Below are 16,161 nucleotides of genomic sequence, written 5' to 3' on the forward strand. Positions count from 1 at the left end.
ACCTGAACTGAGTTACCTCTGCTCGTTCGGCCATTCCTATGGGGGAGGTGGGGAATTAATAGGGTTTTGGGATACCCCTTTAGAGCTTATTTCAGTGTTTAACACAGGTTTAGGCGATCTTATGTTATGTTCTATAAGATATGTGATCTTTATGAAATTAGGAAAGCCTTTATGTGCTTGTTTTGATTAGATAAACACGTCAAAATTCCCAAAAAGAGAGTTGAAGATCCTCATAGAACAAAACATGATCCCCAAAGCCTGTGTTTACCATAGACCTCATTTTCAGCGTTTATCCAAAACACAGACGAGCCCTGGTAGTTAGTTCCTACAAAAAGACTCCATTACTATTGCTCTCTATTAAAATGTAAAGACCAGGGCATGACACATTAGTAAAAAAATAAAATTAAAATAAAGTACTTTATTCCTGTCATTGTCACTATAGACTTACAACAGCTGTATTATATTTGTAATTATTGTCAAACATGATTGGAGGTATCATGATTTCAACTGTCAAATTGCACTGTGTGTGTAGACATAAGTTGACGAGCAAAATCATAGAGCATGGTCTTGGTGAGTGAGTTCCACTTCACTCCGATTCAGATACATTTTTTTTTAACATTGCCTCTTTCATGGCAGTTCTTCATGAAATGCTACACACATCTTTAGCGTTTCACTATGTAATTTTATGTATAATATTGGGAGTACTATGACACAGATCAAGTATGACACTGTATAGCACTTGGAATGACTGAGGTTCTTATAATGAAGTATTGCTTTTCTGCAATAGAAAGATCATTAAGCGAGGTATGAAAAGGGGATACTCCCGACAATATAAAATACATCTTCAAGAGATGTCACTTCACCTTAAAGAACTAATAAAACGGATATTACATTTGCTCCATTTATAAATATGACACATCTCAGAATGTCTGTCTCTTTGACAACAGAAAACCAAGATTTCTTTATTTATTTTTAGAGACACAGCAAGAACTCCCTGGTTGCCAGACTCAGTAGTCTCTCCCAAGCAGTTATAAGGAGTCCTCACTGGGCCAGACAGACTGTTGTGGAGCTAGTAGTGTGTGCAGACACACACACACACACACACACACACACAAAGTATGTGGACATCCTTCCAAATAAGTGAATTTGCCTATTTCAGCCACAGCCGTTGCTGACGGGTATTTTAAAATCGAGCACACAGCGAGCAAATCTCCATAGACAAACATTGGCAGTAGAATGGCCTTACTGGAGCTCAGTGATTTTCAACGTAGCACCATCATAGGATGCCACCTTTTCAACAAGTCAGTTCGTCAAATTTCTGCCATGCTAGAGATGCCCCGGTCAACTGTAAGTGCTGTTATTGTGAAGTGGAAACGTCTAGGAGCAACAACGGTTCAGCCGCGAAGTGGCAGGCCACACAAGCTCACAGAACGGGACCGCCGAGTGCTGAAGCACGTAAACATCGTATGTCCTCGGTTGCAACACTCACGCGTTCCAAACTGTGTCTGAAAGCAACGTCAGCACAATAACTGTTCGTCGGGAGCTTCATGAAATGGGTTTCCATGGCCGAGCAGCTGCACACAAGCCTAAGAACACCATGTGCAATGCTGGAGTGGTGTAAAGCTTGCCACCTTTGGACGCTGGAAACGTGTTCTCTGGAGTATGAATCACGCATTACCAGCTGGCAGTCCGATGGACGACCCGGGTTTGGCAGATACCAGGCGAATGTTACCTGCCCTAACGCATAATGCCAACTGTAAAGTTTGCTGGTGGAGGAATAATGGACTGGGGCTGTTTTCATGGTTCGGGCTAGACCTCTTAGTTCCAGTGAAGGGAAAACTTAACGCTACGGCATACAATGACATTCAAGACGATTCTGTGCGTTCAACTTGTGGCAACAGTTGGGGAAGGCCCTATTCTGTTTAAGCATGACTATGCCCCCATGCATGCGGTTTGTCGAGATCAGCGAGAAAAAAACTTGATGAGCCAGCAGAGCCCTGAGCTCAACACCATCAAACATCTTTGGGATAAATTGGAACACCGACTGCGAGCTAGGTGTAATCAGCCAACATCAGTGCCCGACCTCACGAATGCTCGTGGCTGAATGAAAACAAGTCCTTGTAGCGATGTTCCAACATCTAGTGGAAAGCCTTCCCAGAAGAGCGGAGGCCGTTATAGCACCAATTCCATATTAATGCCAATGATTTTGGAATGAGAAGTTTGAAAAGCAGGTGTCCACATACTTTTGGTAATGTAGTGTAGAACCAGTCATACTACATACATGCTTTCAGTAGATGTTTTAGACTGTTCCTCTGAGGTGCAGCAGTACACCAACAGCAGCTAGGCTCTTTGATGAATGTGTGTCTGAATATTTGTGTGTGTAAGTAAGAGATGGAGGCTCTTGGAGAAGTATGTGGTATTAGAAATAATAGAAACAGAACACCAGTTCTTGTAATTGAATTAAAACAGAACAGTTTGGCAGTTGACTAATAAAAAAACATGACTATGGCACCAGACAATGAGAGGTGCTGCTGAAGGGGCAAGGATGGTTCTCAGAGTGTTGGTTTTTCTACTAGCCCTCGACCCCCCCAAAGAAAGTGTGCTTGTCAGACATACATATAAATTAAACAAGTTACCCACGTTGCCCTGGGGCTGGGCGATACTGGGCAGCCGACACACAGATTGGCACATCACCACCAAAACAATATCATGGTGAGTGACACGTCACTGTGCCACAGAGGCTGATGGTGGGCAAGAATATAGTTTCAGTTTCCCACACCTGGAAACATGGCAAAGTCTGTTTTGTCCAATGACAGGTTAGTTGTTGTTGACGGCGATGTTGTCACACATTTTGTTCTTGACTAAAAATAAAGGCTGAAATAGTGGATGTCTGCCTTCACAGAAAACATCTAGTTCACTTTGTCCTGGAATATGTAGAGGTTGTTGGTGGTTGCCACAGCGATGACGTTGTCCTGAGGGTGCCAGGCAGTGTGGAGGATTTTCTTGTTGAAGTCCAGGCTGTCTACACTGATCTCATCCTTCTTCCGCTTCCCGTCGGCACACACCTTGCGGGGCTTCAGGACCTGCTGTGGCTTACTGCCCTCCCGGGACGCCTCCAGGGTCACGTCCCGCCTCTGGCCCCGGTCAAACATCCGGAAGAAGTTGTGGTATGAGCCCGTCATCACCACACTAGAAAGGAAAATGAGAGGATTAAAACAAGGAAACGAAGAACCTAGGGCTTGTTATTTTTATGAATACAATTTGAGTATTTGGCAATGAACGTTAACCTGTCATTTCCGTTCCAGCAGCACTCAAACTTGTCGAAAATGCAGTCGTTTTCATAGAGCGAGCACAGCTTACTCCTGAGGTACTCGTGAACCTGCCATGAGGGAAAAAGACAGGCCAGAGATAATCAACATGGTGTCACATGCACGAACCTCAGCGGTCAACTCAGTATTTATGAGTCATTTAGGGAAAAATATTCTGAATAGGAGTGTTAAGATGATTGAAATGGCCTACAACATAAGTTCAAAGTAAAACATCTAATTTCAGGGTGTGATAGTGCAGCAGTCTGGCAAGAACAGACGTAGAGTCCCCCTAGCGGACATTATCTGAAGCTACATGCAGGAAATGAGGTGTGGTCAGTCCCTGATAAAAACGTGCACTAAAACAGCCTGTTGACTTTCTCAAACTTTAAGTCCCCACACTCCCTCTGCCAGTCTCACCTGGTACGTCTCCACGGGCCTGCTCTCCATGTTCAGGTCCCAAATCTTGACAGACAGGTAGTCCCGGGTCATCATGTAGCGCCCGTTGTGGCTGAACTTGACGTCTGAGATGGAAGAGATTATCTCAGAGAAGAAGGAGCGGTTACTGGGGTCCTCCGGCTCTTCAAACACTGGAGAGGTCAAGTTAGTTCAAGTTAACCACTATTAGAGATAATAAGGTGCATGTTGCTGTGCTAGCCCCCCCCACCTCCTCCCATCTAATGTGAAAACAAGATATTCCCACATCTAACTATGCAGCGATGTGAATTCAGTCAAGCCATTTTCTAACGTGAAAACCCCTTATACAGAGGTTGTTGCAGTGGCCACTAGGTGCCTGTTGATCATAGGTACTCACATTTGGAGTGCGTGTCACATAGTGCAGATGCCCTCATGTCACAGAGGCGGATGGTGCCCTTGCTGCTGCTGTAGACAAAGGTATTGCACTGGTGTGGATGGAACTCAGCTGCTGTAATCACCTCTGTCAGCTCCTCCATGTTGGCTGGCTTTATATCCACAATGTCTGGGAGGGGCTAGAGTCAAGGGGGACTAGCACACCTACGGAGAAGAGATTTGTGACACACCGGGGGTAAAGGTAAACACACACACACACCCCTCTGTCCCTTCCCTCAACCATCCTATAATTAACAGCTTGTCGAGGATACTGAAGCTGCGGTCTGTGATCTCCTGGTGCCAGAGATTGATGCGCAGGTCGTCTGCGGATAGATACGTCTCATGGTCACTGTTTATGGAGATGGAGTTGATGTGGTAGGTGTGCGCATTGGCAAACACCCTGCGAGGGCTCGCCTCCACCATGAGGTCCATGGGTCTAAACACAGGCACCTGCAAGGGTACAGAGGGTAGTCAGCGGGTGAGGCGCTAAGGGTATAGGCTACACCCACAGTGACTAGTGTTTCACTATACTATAACTAAGGCCCTGTTTTACTGCAATTATTTGACATGCCTGGATTTTATCAAACTGTCCCTCTTTATTTTTGTCAGCTGGTCCAGCACCATCTTCAGATTTTTGTTGGTGTGTGCAATACTCATTTCTAGAGAGCTTAAAATATAGAATAAAACTTGCACTGTCACATGATTGCACAGAACACAGGGCCCCAACTTTAGCCCCTAGCATGTAATCAGCTAAGCACGTACTCGAAGTGCAGTGACAGTGTTGGGGTCTATGTAGCGTCCATCCTCCTCTTTCAGGTTGTAGCCCTCTGGTCGCTTGTCTCGTTCACTGATCTTCCACAACTTTATGGTTTTGTCTGCCAATCAGAACACAGGACTAGATAAATATATTTAACAGTTAAACAAAGCTCAGTGATGGGATGCACATATATAAGTGAAAGTTCAGAGTGAAAACCGACTGACCGTTTGTGGACAACAGGAACTGAGCTGCGTTCTTCTGGGGCAGCCAGCGGATTTTGTTGATCTTCTCCTCGATCTCTAAACTCTTCAAGTAGTCAAACTCGGGCTCATGGCTCTGGAAAGTACTGTAAACATTGTACTCACTACGACACTGTGGCTGACTCTTATTCTGTTGGGGGAGAGAGAGGGAGTAGACGAAGATAAAGAAAAAGGAGTAAGGAATGGAGGAGGCAGAGAGTAGAAAACTCCAAAATCAAATAAAAATATAAAAATGCTGATTTTGAATTTAAAAACTCCAACTTTAGCCCCTAGCATCCAAACTTCCAGTCTTACCTCTATTTCCTGCTGAAAGATGACTACCCTGCCACCCTTGTCTCCTGTGGCTAGCAGCTCCCCTGAGTGGTTGAACTCCACAGTAGATATGATGTCGGCTGAACACAAAACAGATGCAATTAATTTCGATTGCACTTCTATAAGTCATGAGATGGTAGCCTAGTGGTTAGAGTGTTGGGCCAGTAACCGAAAGGTTGCTAGATCGAATCCCCAAGCTGACAAGGTAAAAATCTGCCGTTCTGCCCCTGAACAAGGCAGTTAACCCACTGTTCCTAGGCCATCATTGTAAATAAGAATTTGTTCTTAACTGACTTGCCTAGTTAAATAAAATACAAATTCTACCCATCACAACAGGTATTCAGAGAGAAATTTCAGATGGTTGTATCCATGAGACAGCAGTTAGCATTACTAGCACTGGATTTGTTTAGAGGTCTATCGGCTATCCAGGAGCTGGAGTCTTAGGGCTGGATGAGTATCTGGGTGGGTGTAGGCCATAGCATTCCACTGAGGATGTGATGGCATCCAAAGCAGACAATGATCAGTAACCAAGTTCCTACAGGCTGCAGCACATTCCCCCAACAGCAGTATGGAGGCTTTGTAGACAAAAGCTGAGACTTTAACCCACGGTTGCCCATTCAAGCAGAAAGACAATGCTGAGAAATGTTGCAGCAGGAGGCTGGGCTAAATACCCTGGGGCATGTAAGTGTGTATCGTGTTTAAGGAGGCCATGGACACACCGCATTGTCAATGCCCTGAACCCACACATGTTTTCAGCACTTATTTCCATGACTGATCAAAACTTGTTTTCTCATGACACTCTGGTTCCTCTGAGCAACGTTTGGAATATCAAATCACAATACATATAGAACCACTATAATGGTGAAAATGGATAATAAAGCCACCAGTGATTTTATTTGGTAACTCCAATTTTTTGGGGGGGTGTTGGACATACTAAAAACACCAACAAATCAGTTCCAAGTGATTTTAATTGGAAATCCGTTCAAACTATTCCCACACCTAATAGAGATGTGATCAAATCAAATGTTAGTCACATGCACCAAATACAACCTTAGTGAAATGCCCCCACCCACAATGCAGTTTCAGAAAAATACAGATAAGAATAACAGATAAAAGGTAACAAGTAATTAAAGAGCAGCAGTAAAATAATAGCAAGACTATATACAGGGGGTACCGATACAGAGTCGATGTGCAGGGGCACTGGTTAGTTGAGGTAGTATGTACATGTAGGTAGAGATATTAAAGTGACTATGCATAGATGACAGAGAGTAACAGTGGTGTAAAGAGGGGGTGAGGCAATGCAAATAGTCTGGGTAACCATTTGACTAGATGTTCAGGAGTCTTATGGCTTGGGGGTAGGTGGTGTTTAAAAGCCTCTTGAACCTAGACTTGGCGCTCCGCTAGCGCTTGTCGTGCGGCAGCAGAGAGAACAGTCTATGACTAGGGTGGCTGGAGTCTCTGGCAATTTTTATGACCTTCTGACACCACCTGGTATAGAGGTCCTGGATGGCAGGAATCTTGGCCCCAGTGATGTATCGGTCCGTTCGCACCACCCTCTGGAGTAGGGCTTGGCGATATGGCCAAAATCTCATATCCCAATATAGGTAATTTCATATCCCGATAACGATACATAGCGCGATATAGCGCATTTTCTGTAAATTCAATGAATAAATACATATAATATATATAAAATGACCACATGTAAAGGCCTATTTCTTATTACTCAACATATGAAATGAGTAAGTACTTTATTTAGAACCTCTGCAAATTTTTCAATTAGGCACTTAAAATGTATATAATCTGAAAAGGTAAATAGAAAACAAACACTTCAACTACTAGTTAAACAAAATAAATAAATAGGCCTATTTTGAATGTTATTTTTGCATTTGGTACCTTGGGTCGAGTGTTAGCACCAACTCATGAAACCCCCGTTTCTCGACCATGTAAATTGGGGCCATATCTTTGCAGATGTAAGTTGGAAGGAGATAACAGCTGCCGTTACATCTTCGTGATTCTTTGCCATATGGTGTGCTGCGGGCAAAAGCCTGTTGCAACGTCTGAGTTGGGGGTTTGTTTTGAGCACAGTCTATACTTTTTTGGAGTCTCATCTGTAGACTCTCTCCGTACTGTTTGACATGATTCTCGCGTAGGTGGTAAAAGAGGTTAGTGGTGCTTGAGCCCGTTGTCGGGACCAGCCTGCGGCATATTTTGCAGTGGATGGTTTTCTGGTCCGTGTCAGACTTCTCATACCCAAACCACATCCACGAGACCGAAGGTGCCCCTCTCTTAGGTACGAGCTCCGTGTCCTGTCACTCTTCCATTTTTTAAATTTTATTTCACCTTTATTTAACCAGGTAGGCTAGTTGAGAACAAGTTCTCATTTGCAACTGCGACCTGGCCAAGATAAAGCATAGCAGTGTGAACAGACAACACAGAGTTACACATGGAGTAAACAATTAACAAGTCAACACAGCAGAAAAAGTCTATATACATTGTGTGCAATTCGGTAGGCGAATAATTACAATTTTCCAGATTAACACCATGTTTTTGTGTTGCAAATTTCCTTCCACACGGCTCTGTAGTGCCCTGCGGTCAGAGGCCAAGCAGTTGCCATACCAGGCAGTGATGCAACCAGTTAGGTTGCAGTCAGTCATGCTCTCAATGGTGCAGTTGTAGAACCTTTTGAAGATCTGAGGACCCATGCCAAACCTTGTCAGTCTCCTGAGGGGGAATAGGCTTTGTCGTGCCCTCTTCACAACTGTCTTGGTGTGCAAGGACCATGTTAGTTTGTTGGTGATGAGGGCTTCTAGTTACTTGGTGTCCACAACCTGCTCCACTGCAGCCCTGTCGATGAGAATTGGGGCATGCTCAATCCTCTTTCGACAATCATCTTCGTCTTGACAATGGTGAGGTCTCCGACCTCCCTATAGACTGTATCGTCATTGTCTGTGATCAGGCCTACATCTGTTGTGTTGTCGGAAAATGTAATGGTGTTGGAGTCGTGCAGTCATGAGTGAAGAGGGAGTACATGCACCCCTAAGGGGCCCATGTGTTGAGGATCAGCGTTGTGGAAGTGTTACCTACCCTTATCACCTGGGGGCAGGCGGTCAGGAAGTCCAGGATCCAGTTGCAGGTGGTGTTTAGTCCCTGGGTCCTAAGCTTATTGATGAGCTTTGAGGGCATTTTGTTGTTGAACCCTGAGCGGTAGTCAATGAATAGCATTCTCACATAGGTGTTCCTTTTGTCCAGGTGGGAAAGGGCAGTGTGAAGTGCAATAGAGATTGCATCATATGTGGATCTGTTGGGGTGGTATGCAAATTGAAGTGGGTCTAGGGTTTCTGGGATGATGGTGTTGATGTGAGTCATGACCAGCCTTTCAAAGCACTTCATGGCCACAGATGTGAATGCTACGGGTCGGTAGTCATTTTAGGCAGGTTACCTTAGTGTTCTTGGGCACAGGAACTGCGATGGTCTGCTTAAAACATGTTGGTATTACGGACTCGTCAGGGCGAGGTTGAAAAATATCAGTGAAGACACTTGCCAGTTGGTCAGCGCATGCTCACAGTACACGTCCTGGTAATCCGTCTGGCCCTGCGGCCTTGTGAATGTAACTGTTTAAAAGGTCCTACATCGGCTGCAGAGAGTGCGATAACACAGTCGTCCGGAACAGATGGTGCTCTGATGCATGTTTGTTATTTGCCTCAAAGCGAGCATAGAAGCAATTTCTCTCGTCTGGCAGGCTCGTGTCACTGGGCAGCTCTCTGCAGTGCTTCGCATTGTAGTCTAATGGTTTGCAAGCCCTGCCACATCAGACGAGCGTCAGAGACGGTGTAGTACGATTCGAACTTAGTCCTGTATTGACGCTTTGCCTGTTTGATGGATCATCAGAGGGCATAGCCAGATTTCTTATTAGCTTCCGGGTTAGAGTCCCGCTCCTTGAAAGCGGCAGCTCTATAGTCTTTAGCTCAGTGCGGATGCTCCCTGTAAATCCATGGCTTTTGGTTGGAGTATGTACATACGGTCACTGTGGGGACGACGTCATCAATGCACTTATTGATGAAGCCAATGACTGATAAGGTGTATTCCTCAATGCCATTGGAAGAATCCCAGAACATATTCAAGCATGTGCTAGCAAAACAGTCCTGTAGCTTAGCATCCGCTTAATCTGACCACTTTTCTTAATTGATCTAGTCACTGTTGCTTCCTGCTTTAATTTGTGCTTGTAAGCAGGAATCAGGAGGATAGATCAGGATGGTCAGATTTGCCGGAGGGCGAGGGAGAGCTTTATACGCGTCTGTGTGTAGAGTAATGGTGGTTGAACATTTAACATGCTGTTAGAAACGAGGTAAAACTGACTTAAGTATCCCTGCATTAAGTCCCCAGCTACTAGGCTTGCCGCCTCTGGGTGAGTGTTTTCCTGTTTACTTATGGCAGAATACAGCTCATTCAATGCTGTCTTAGTGCCAGCCTCTGTGGTGGTATGTAAACAGCTACAAAAAAATACAGATGAAAACTCTAGGTAGATGGTGTGGTCTCCAGCTTATCATGAGATACTCTACGTCAGGTGAGCAATAGCTTGAGACTTCCTTAGATATTGCGCAACAGCCGTTTTCAAAAATACATGTCTTACCGGACGCCGCTGTTCTATCCTGCCAGCATGTTACAGTTTTTAATGTCCCGTTGGTAGTGTAATCTTCCGCGTAACTCGTCCATTTTATTCTCCAAAGATTGCACATTTACTAGCAGAATGGAGGGAAGTGGTGGGTTTATTTGATCGCCTCCCATTCCTCAGAAGGCAGCCCACCCTTCGGCCCCTCGTTCTCCGTCTCCACGCAGATCACGGGATAGGGGACTGTTCCCGAGGAAGCAGTATATCTTTCGCCTCGGGCTTGTCAAAGTCGTGAAAAAAAAAAAAAAGATTCTGCTAGTCCATGGTGAGTAATCGCAGTCATGATGTCCAGAAGTTATTTTCAGTCATAAGAGATGGTAGCGTCAACATTATGTACAAAATAAGTTAAAAGTTAAATCTAAATAAACTAAAAAAAAAACATATACAAAATTTATGGCAGGGGCACGTAACACGTCTGCCTTCTCCTCCGGTGCCAGCTCATAACTTAAGGTTTGAAATTATTGTTTTAGTCAAATACATCTGTTTGGGCTTCTTGCGGTCAATTTGCAGTCTACAAATGATTGGTAAATCATGTTCCGTCCCCCTGACCAGTGAAAATTTCACCATGTGGCTAATCTAGTTGTTGATTCCTGTCATCCATATGCCCAGTGTCAGGGTTTCTTTATATTTTTTGTATTTTCTACAGTGTAGAATAACAGTGAAGACATCAAAACCTTGAAATAACATGGAATCGCAAAGTAACAAAAAAAAAAAAAAAAAAAAAAAGTGTTCAACAAATCAAACTATATTTTATATTTGACATTATTCTAAGTAGCCACCCTTTGCCTTGATGACACCTTTGCACACTCCTGGCATTCTCTCAACCAGCTTCATGATGAATGCTTTTCCAACAGTCTTGAAGGAGTTCCCACATATGCTGAGCACTTGTTGGATGCTTTCCCCTCACTGCAGTCCAACTCATCCCAATTGGGTTGAAGTCTGGTGATTGTAGAGGCCAGGTCAACTGATGCAGCACACCATCACTCTCTTTCTTGGTCAAATAGCCCTTACACTGCCTGGAGGTATGTTTTGGGTCATTGTCCTGTTGAAAAATAAATTATAGTGGGACTAAGCACAAAACAGATGGGATATCACTGCAAAATTCTGTGGTAGCCATGCTGGTTAAACGTGCCTTGAAATCTAAATAAATCACAGACTGTCACCAGCAAAGCACCCCACACCACCGCCCCCATTCGCCCCCATTCTTCACATTGGGAACCACACATGCGGAGAGCATCCGTTCACCCACTCTGCATCTCACAAAGACAGCAGTTGGAACCAAAACTCTCAAATTTTGACTCCAGACCAAAGGACAGATTTCCACTGGTCTAATGTCTATTGCTCATGTTTCTTGGCCCAAGCAAGTCTCTTCTTATTGATGTCCTTTAATAATGGTTTATTTGCAGCAAGTCAACAATGAAGGCCTAATTCACAGTCTCCTCTGAACAGATGTTGAAATGTGTGTTACTTGAACTCCGTGAAGCATTTATTTGGGCTGCAATTTCGGAGGCCGGTAACTCTAATGAACTTATCCTCTGCAGCAGAGGTACCTCTGGGTCTTCGTTTCCTGTGGCGTTCATCATGAGAGCCAGTTTCATCATAGCGCTTGATGGTTGTTGCGACTGCACTTGAAGAAACTTTCAAAGTTCTTGAAAATGTTCCAGATTGACTAACCTTCATGTCTTAAAGTAATGGACCATCGTTTCTATTTGCTTATTTGAGCTGTTCGTGACATAATATGGACTCGATCTGTTACCAAATCAGGCTCTCTTCTGAATACCACCCCTACCTTGTCACAACACAATTGAATGGCTCAAACTTATTAAGGAAAGAAATTCCACAAATTAACAGGGCACACCGGTTAACTGAAATACATTCCAGGTGACTACTTCAAGAAGCTGGTTGAGAGAATGCCAAGAGTGTGCAAAGCTGTCATCAAGACAAAGGGTGGCTACTTTGAAGAATCTCAAACACATCACATGTGTTTAACACTTTTTTGGTGACTATATGATTCTGTGTGTTATTTCATAGTTTTGATGTCTTCATTATTATTCTACAATGTAGAAAATAGTAAAAATAAATAAAAACCCTGGACTTTTGACTGGTACTCTGTGTGTGAGCCACACACACACGGTTATTATTTTTGACAATATATCGTATCATGTTGATCATGTTGTAATGTTATTTTTGCACTACTTGGCTGTGCCTACACCAAAACGGCAGTGTTTCCCCTTCATAGCTTGTTCTCCATCTTTTTAAATAGGGAGCCAATTTGTTTTCAGCACTTACTTCCATGACTGATCAAAACCTGTTTTCTCAAGGCTCTCTTGTCCCTCTGCAGCAGACATATGGTAAGCAACGCGTTTGGAACATTGAATCACAATAGAAATCACAGTACGGAATCGCAATACATATCCTATCGGCACCTAAGTATCGTGATAATATCGCATTGTAAGGTCCCTGGCCATTTCCAGCCCTAGCGTACAGTGCACCATACTGGATGTTCAGACAGACTGTGTCAGCATGAGGCGACAGGACAAAAGAGAAAGCAGCAAGCAAGCCATTGTGTGCCAGAAATGGACTATGCAGCCACTCTTACACATAGCACCGGACTGTCTGCGAGGCTAGTAGTGTAACATTTAGGGAGATGAGAAGTCATGGGTGACCGCCAGGGAATGAAAGAGAACTGGACAAGAGTGTTGCATTGAGTATCATTTATCCAGCACAACATAATTTATTGTGAAATATGAATAAATACCAGGAAGCCATGATGAATCTGCAACAACTATGACCTGTGAAGAGCTCTTACCTTCGGCAACGTCGTCATCAATGGCCCCCTTCACCTGTGAGAAGCACCACTGCACGTCATTGCTCCCACCTCCAGCTCCTGAATGGCAGAATGACAGTTACTGATCGAGATATTGGTCATGACTGGTTATGTTACAAATCTGACAGTGACCTGACTATTGGCACAAAAAAAATTCTGTGTACTGCCAGACACAAAATGACCTGTCTTGGTCCCATCTTGTGCATTAAGCTCATTTGTCTTTGATAACATCTGATACTACATGGACTGAGAACAGTCAAAATGAACACCAATGACCTCAGGAGTCCTTGGAGACCTATGACTGTACTTCCACAGTCTCTTGATAATACACTTGTTAAGAGAGAACCCTCTGGCACAGCGTAAGATAATAAATAATTAGGTGGGTGCTTATTTGCCCTACTGGAAATGTGTTTTTTGTATATCCCAACAAACCCTCAGAGTGGGGTCAAGGCCAGAGTCTGCCATTATCAACAGCAACACCGGAGAAATTAGGGTTAAGTGCCTTGATCAAGAGCACATTGACAGATTTTTCACTTTGTCGTTTCGGATATCTGAACTTGCGACCCTTCGGTTACTGGCCCAACACTGTAACCACTAGGCTACCTGCCACCCTCAACAGCTGTTAGCGTCAAACATCATACACTAGGTCAAGGCTGGGGAAATACTACTACAGTATTATATAATGGATAAGGAATAGACATTTCCCAGAGATGTGTAAATAACCATTGAAACAGGTCAACTAGTTCTAGCCCAGCTCTCTGGCTGGGTTATTACAGGTATATTATCCAGAAAGGTTCTCGATAATAATAAACGGTAATTGCACAATGAAACAGGTTGAGTTGTACATTTCCACAAGTAATAATTTATGTTATTGCACAATGGAACTGGTTAGATTCGTTGATAAAAACATGTCTGGGGTGTAGTGTGGTTGGGTGTGTGTTAACTGTAGGAGGAGCAGGTATGAATAGAATGTTGTCAATGTAGAGGGTGAAGCCTAAATGTCACATCAATAAAATACAATGGGAAACCTCATACATTTAGCATGTAACTTGGCTGACTACAAGTGATCACAATTGTAAGAGTGCTAAATTAGGTTGTCATCTGCCTCTGCAAAAAGTGATACAAGCACCATGGAGCCCTCTGTCAACAAGTAATACCGTATCCCATTATTTGTGCTCCCGAGAGGCGCAGCGGTCTAAGGCACTGCATCTCAGTGCTAGAGGCGTCACTACAGACCTTGGTTCGATTCCTGGCTGTGTCACAACCGGGCATGATTGAGAGTCCCTTAGGGAAGCGCACAATTGGCCCAGCGTCGTTAGGGTTTGGCCGTCATTGTAAATAAGAATTTGTTCTTAACTGACTTGCTAAGTTATATAAAATAAATCAGACAACCATTGCAATAGAATCTGGAAATTAGACAATTCTATATTTAGGGCGCTGCATACTTTCGACAGACGGTTAGCATTGATTTCAGCCAAGTCATTATTGGCCCACCTAGCAATGCAATCCCAGCCTGAGGGAAATGGCACGGTGATCTTCATGTTCAAGCATACATACATATTAAAGCAAAGCCCACATCCAGCAATAGAACCGTGACTCATGGTTAAATCGACAATGGTGGTGGTGTGGCATTAAAGGTGGACAACGTAACGTTACAGGTGCCGTTCGGAAGAAGCCAGTCATCATCCACCCACCCCACCATCTTTCACATCAACTCGCCGGTCATGCTAGCGCGACAGTGCCACATTAGGGACAATTTAGCTACCAGAAATACTACTTGTCTGGCTAACTCACTAAAAGGAAAGTATGGCCTTTGGCATAGTTAGGTAGCTAACGTTACAGCTTCAAACTAACAGTTTGCATGAAATAACAGCGAACAGTATGTGATTGAGAGGAACGTGGGATTAACTATAATTTAGCCACATCTAGCTAACGTTAGCCTGTAAAGTTGGACGTCCCCAGCTAAGATGATTGGTGATGCCCAGTGACACATGAGTTAGTTAGCTTTAGCAATGTTAGCTAGACGTACATATACGTCTAAATACAGTATTGTATATAACTAGCAAGCTAGCTGGTTAAAGTCGCTAGCTAACGTTATTGCCACCGGTAGAGTTACTAGCAGCTAACGCGTTACTATTTCCATTTACCTGCCATGGCTAAAGGGATTCCCGGGCTTGTTTGTCAGGTTATGACTCGTGCAAGCAGTCTCTCAAATGAAGAAACTGAATCGTGAGACCGAGACGTTCCGGCTTGTTCGCTCACTCACACACCCTCCCCGACAAGTCTTCACACCCTTCCGACACCCACCATCCACAGACAGTTCAAAATGGCGCTACCGCATCCCACATGACATCATCATAACCCGCCTCTTCTTGAGTGGAAACGGTGGGCGTATAACCAGAGGGGACACACCCACTGATGGGACGCACAGTTCTTATTATCATGTATATTATTCAGCATCCTGGTGACGTCCATAACCTTACCCATTGCCCCAATCTCAAATGAGCCTTTGGCTGATCAGTGGGCAACGGCCGGCCCCTTACCAAGATGGGCAAGCCCGGTTTTCTGATAGGTTGAATTGAGGTCGGACAAAATCAGACTCAAAGTGATTATTATATATGTTCTTAAAATATATGATCATATATTTTAATATGTATGTCACGTTTACATATGGGAATTCCAAGTCGGAAACTCAGGCCACTCTCTAGAGCTCCACTTTTCAACCTGAGAATCACTGATGTCACATGATTTGACCTCGTTTCCCCCCAGAGTTCTTAGTCGTCTTGAAAGCACCATAAATCATCAGTTAGACAGACAAGGTCATGGATTGTAAAAAACAGAAAGGGTGCCTATAAAATAGCACATTTTACATTGTCACAAAAACATCCTATTTTGGGGGCGGCTAAAACCATGATTTGGTCAAAATACTTATGTAAATGAGGCTTTTATGTTTTTTAATATCTATGAATTTACAAACATTTCCAAAAACCTGTTGTTGCTTTGTCATTATGGGTCATTCTAGAGTAATGAGCCAGTAGCCAAAAGTTACTGGCCCCTCGCAGGGCTGCTGGGCCAGATGGCTGTTCCCACTTGCTACAAGATGTCCACCATAGTTCCAGTATCCAAGCGAAGGTATTATCCTCAGTAATCTTCCATCCAAGTTGTCAGACCCAGGTGGCTTG

At 43.9% G+C, this 16,161-nt stretch overlaps 1 protein-coding gene across 1 annotated transcript; it reads right to left on the bottom strand.

Moving 5' to 3' along the window:
• Positions 1 to 390: 390 nt before the first annotated feature.
• On the bottom strand, positions 391 to 15,318 carry ppp2r2ab (protein phosphatase 2, regulatory subunit B, alpha b). The gene is made up of 10 exons (XM_029653147.2): positions 15,127 to 15,318; positions 12,962 to 13,039; positions 5,466 to 5,563; positions 5,136 to 5,301; positions 4,917 to 5,029; positions 4,427 to 4,604; positions 4,120 to 4,284; positions 3,726 to 3,895; positions 3,288 to 3,379; positions 391 to 3,189 (listed from the first exon to the last, which is right to left on the bottom strand). Exons 1-10 carry the CDS (start codon positions 15,131 to 15,133, stop codon positions 2,910 to 2,912), a joined length of 1,347 nt encoding a protein of 448 aa, XP_029509007.1. The 5' UTR covers positions 15,134 to 15,318; the 3' UTR covers positions 391 to 2,909.
• Between the last annotated feature and the right edge of the window lie 843 nt (positions 15,319 to 16,161).

Source organism: Oncorhynchus nerka, linkage group LG4 (genome assembly GCF_034236695.1).
Source record: "Oncorhynchus nerka isolate Pitt River linkage group LG4, Oner_Uvic_2.0, whole genome shotgun sequence".
Classification (NCBI taxonomy): Eukaryota; Metazoa; Chordata; class Actinopteri; order Salmoniformes; family Salmonidae; genus Oncorhynchus; species Oncorhynchus nerka.

Excerpts from the sequence above, each read along its gene's own strand:
- ppp2r2ab (XM_029653147.2), bottom strand. Across the intron at positions 5,564-12,961 it reads TGATGACGACGTTGCCGAAG|CCGACATCATATCTACTGTG; the intron begins GTAAGAGCTCTT and ends TTTTGTGTTCAG. Across the intron at positions 3,896-4,119 it reads ATGTGACACGCACTCCAAAT|TGTTTGAAGAGCCGGAGGAC; the intron begins GTGAGTACCTAT and ends TGACCTCTCCAG.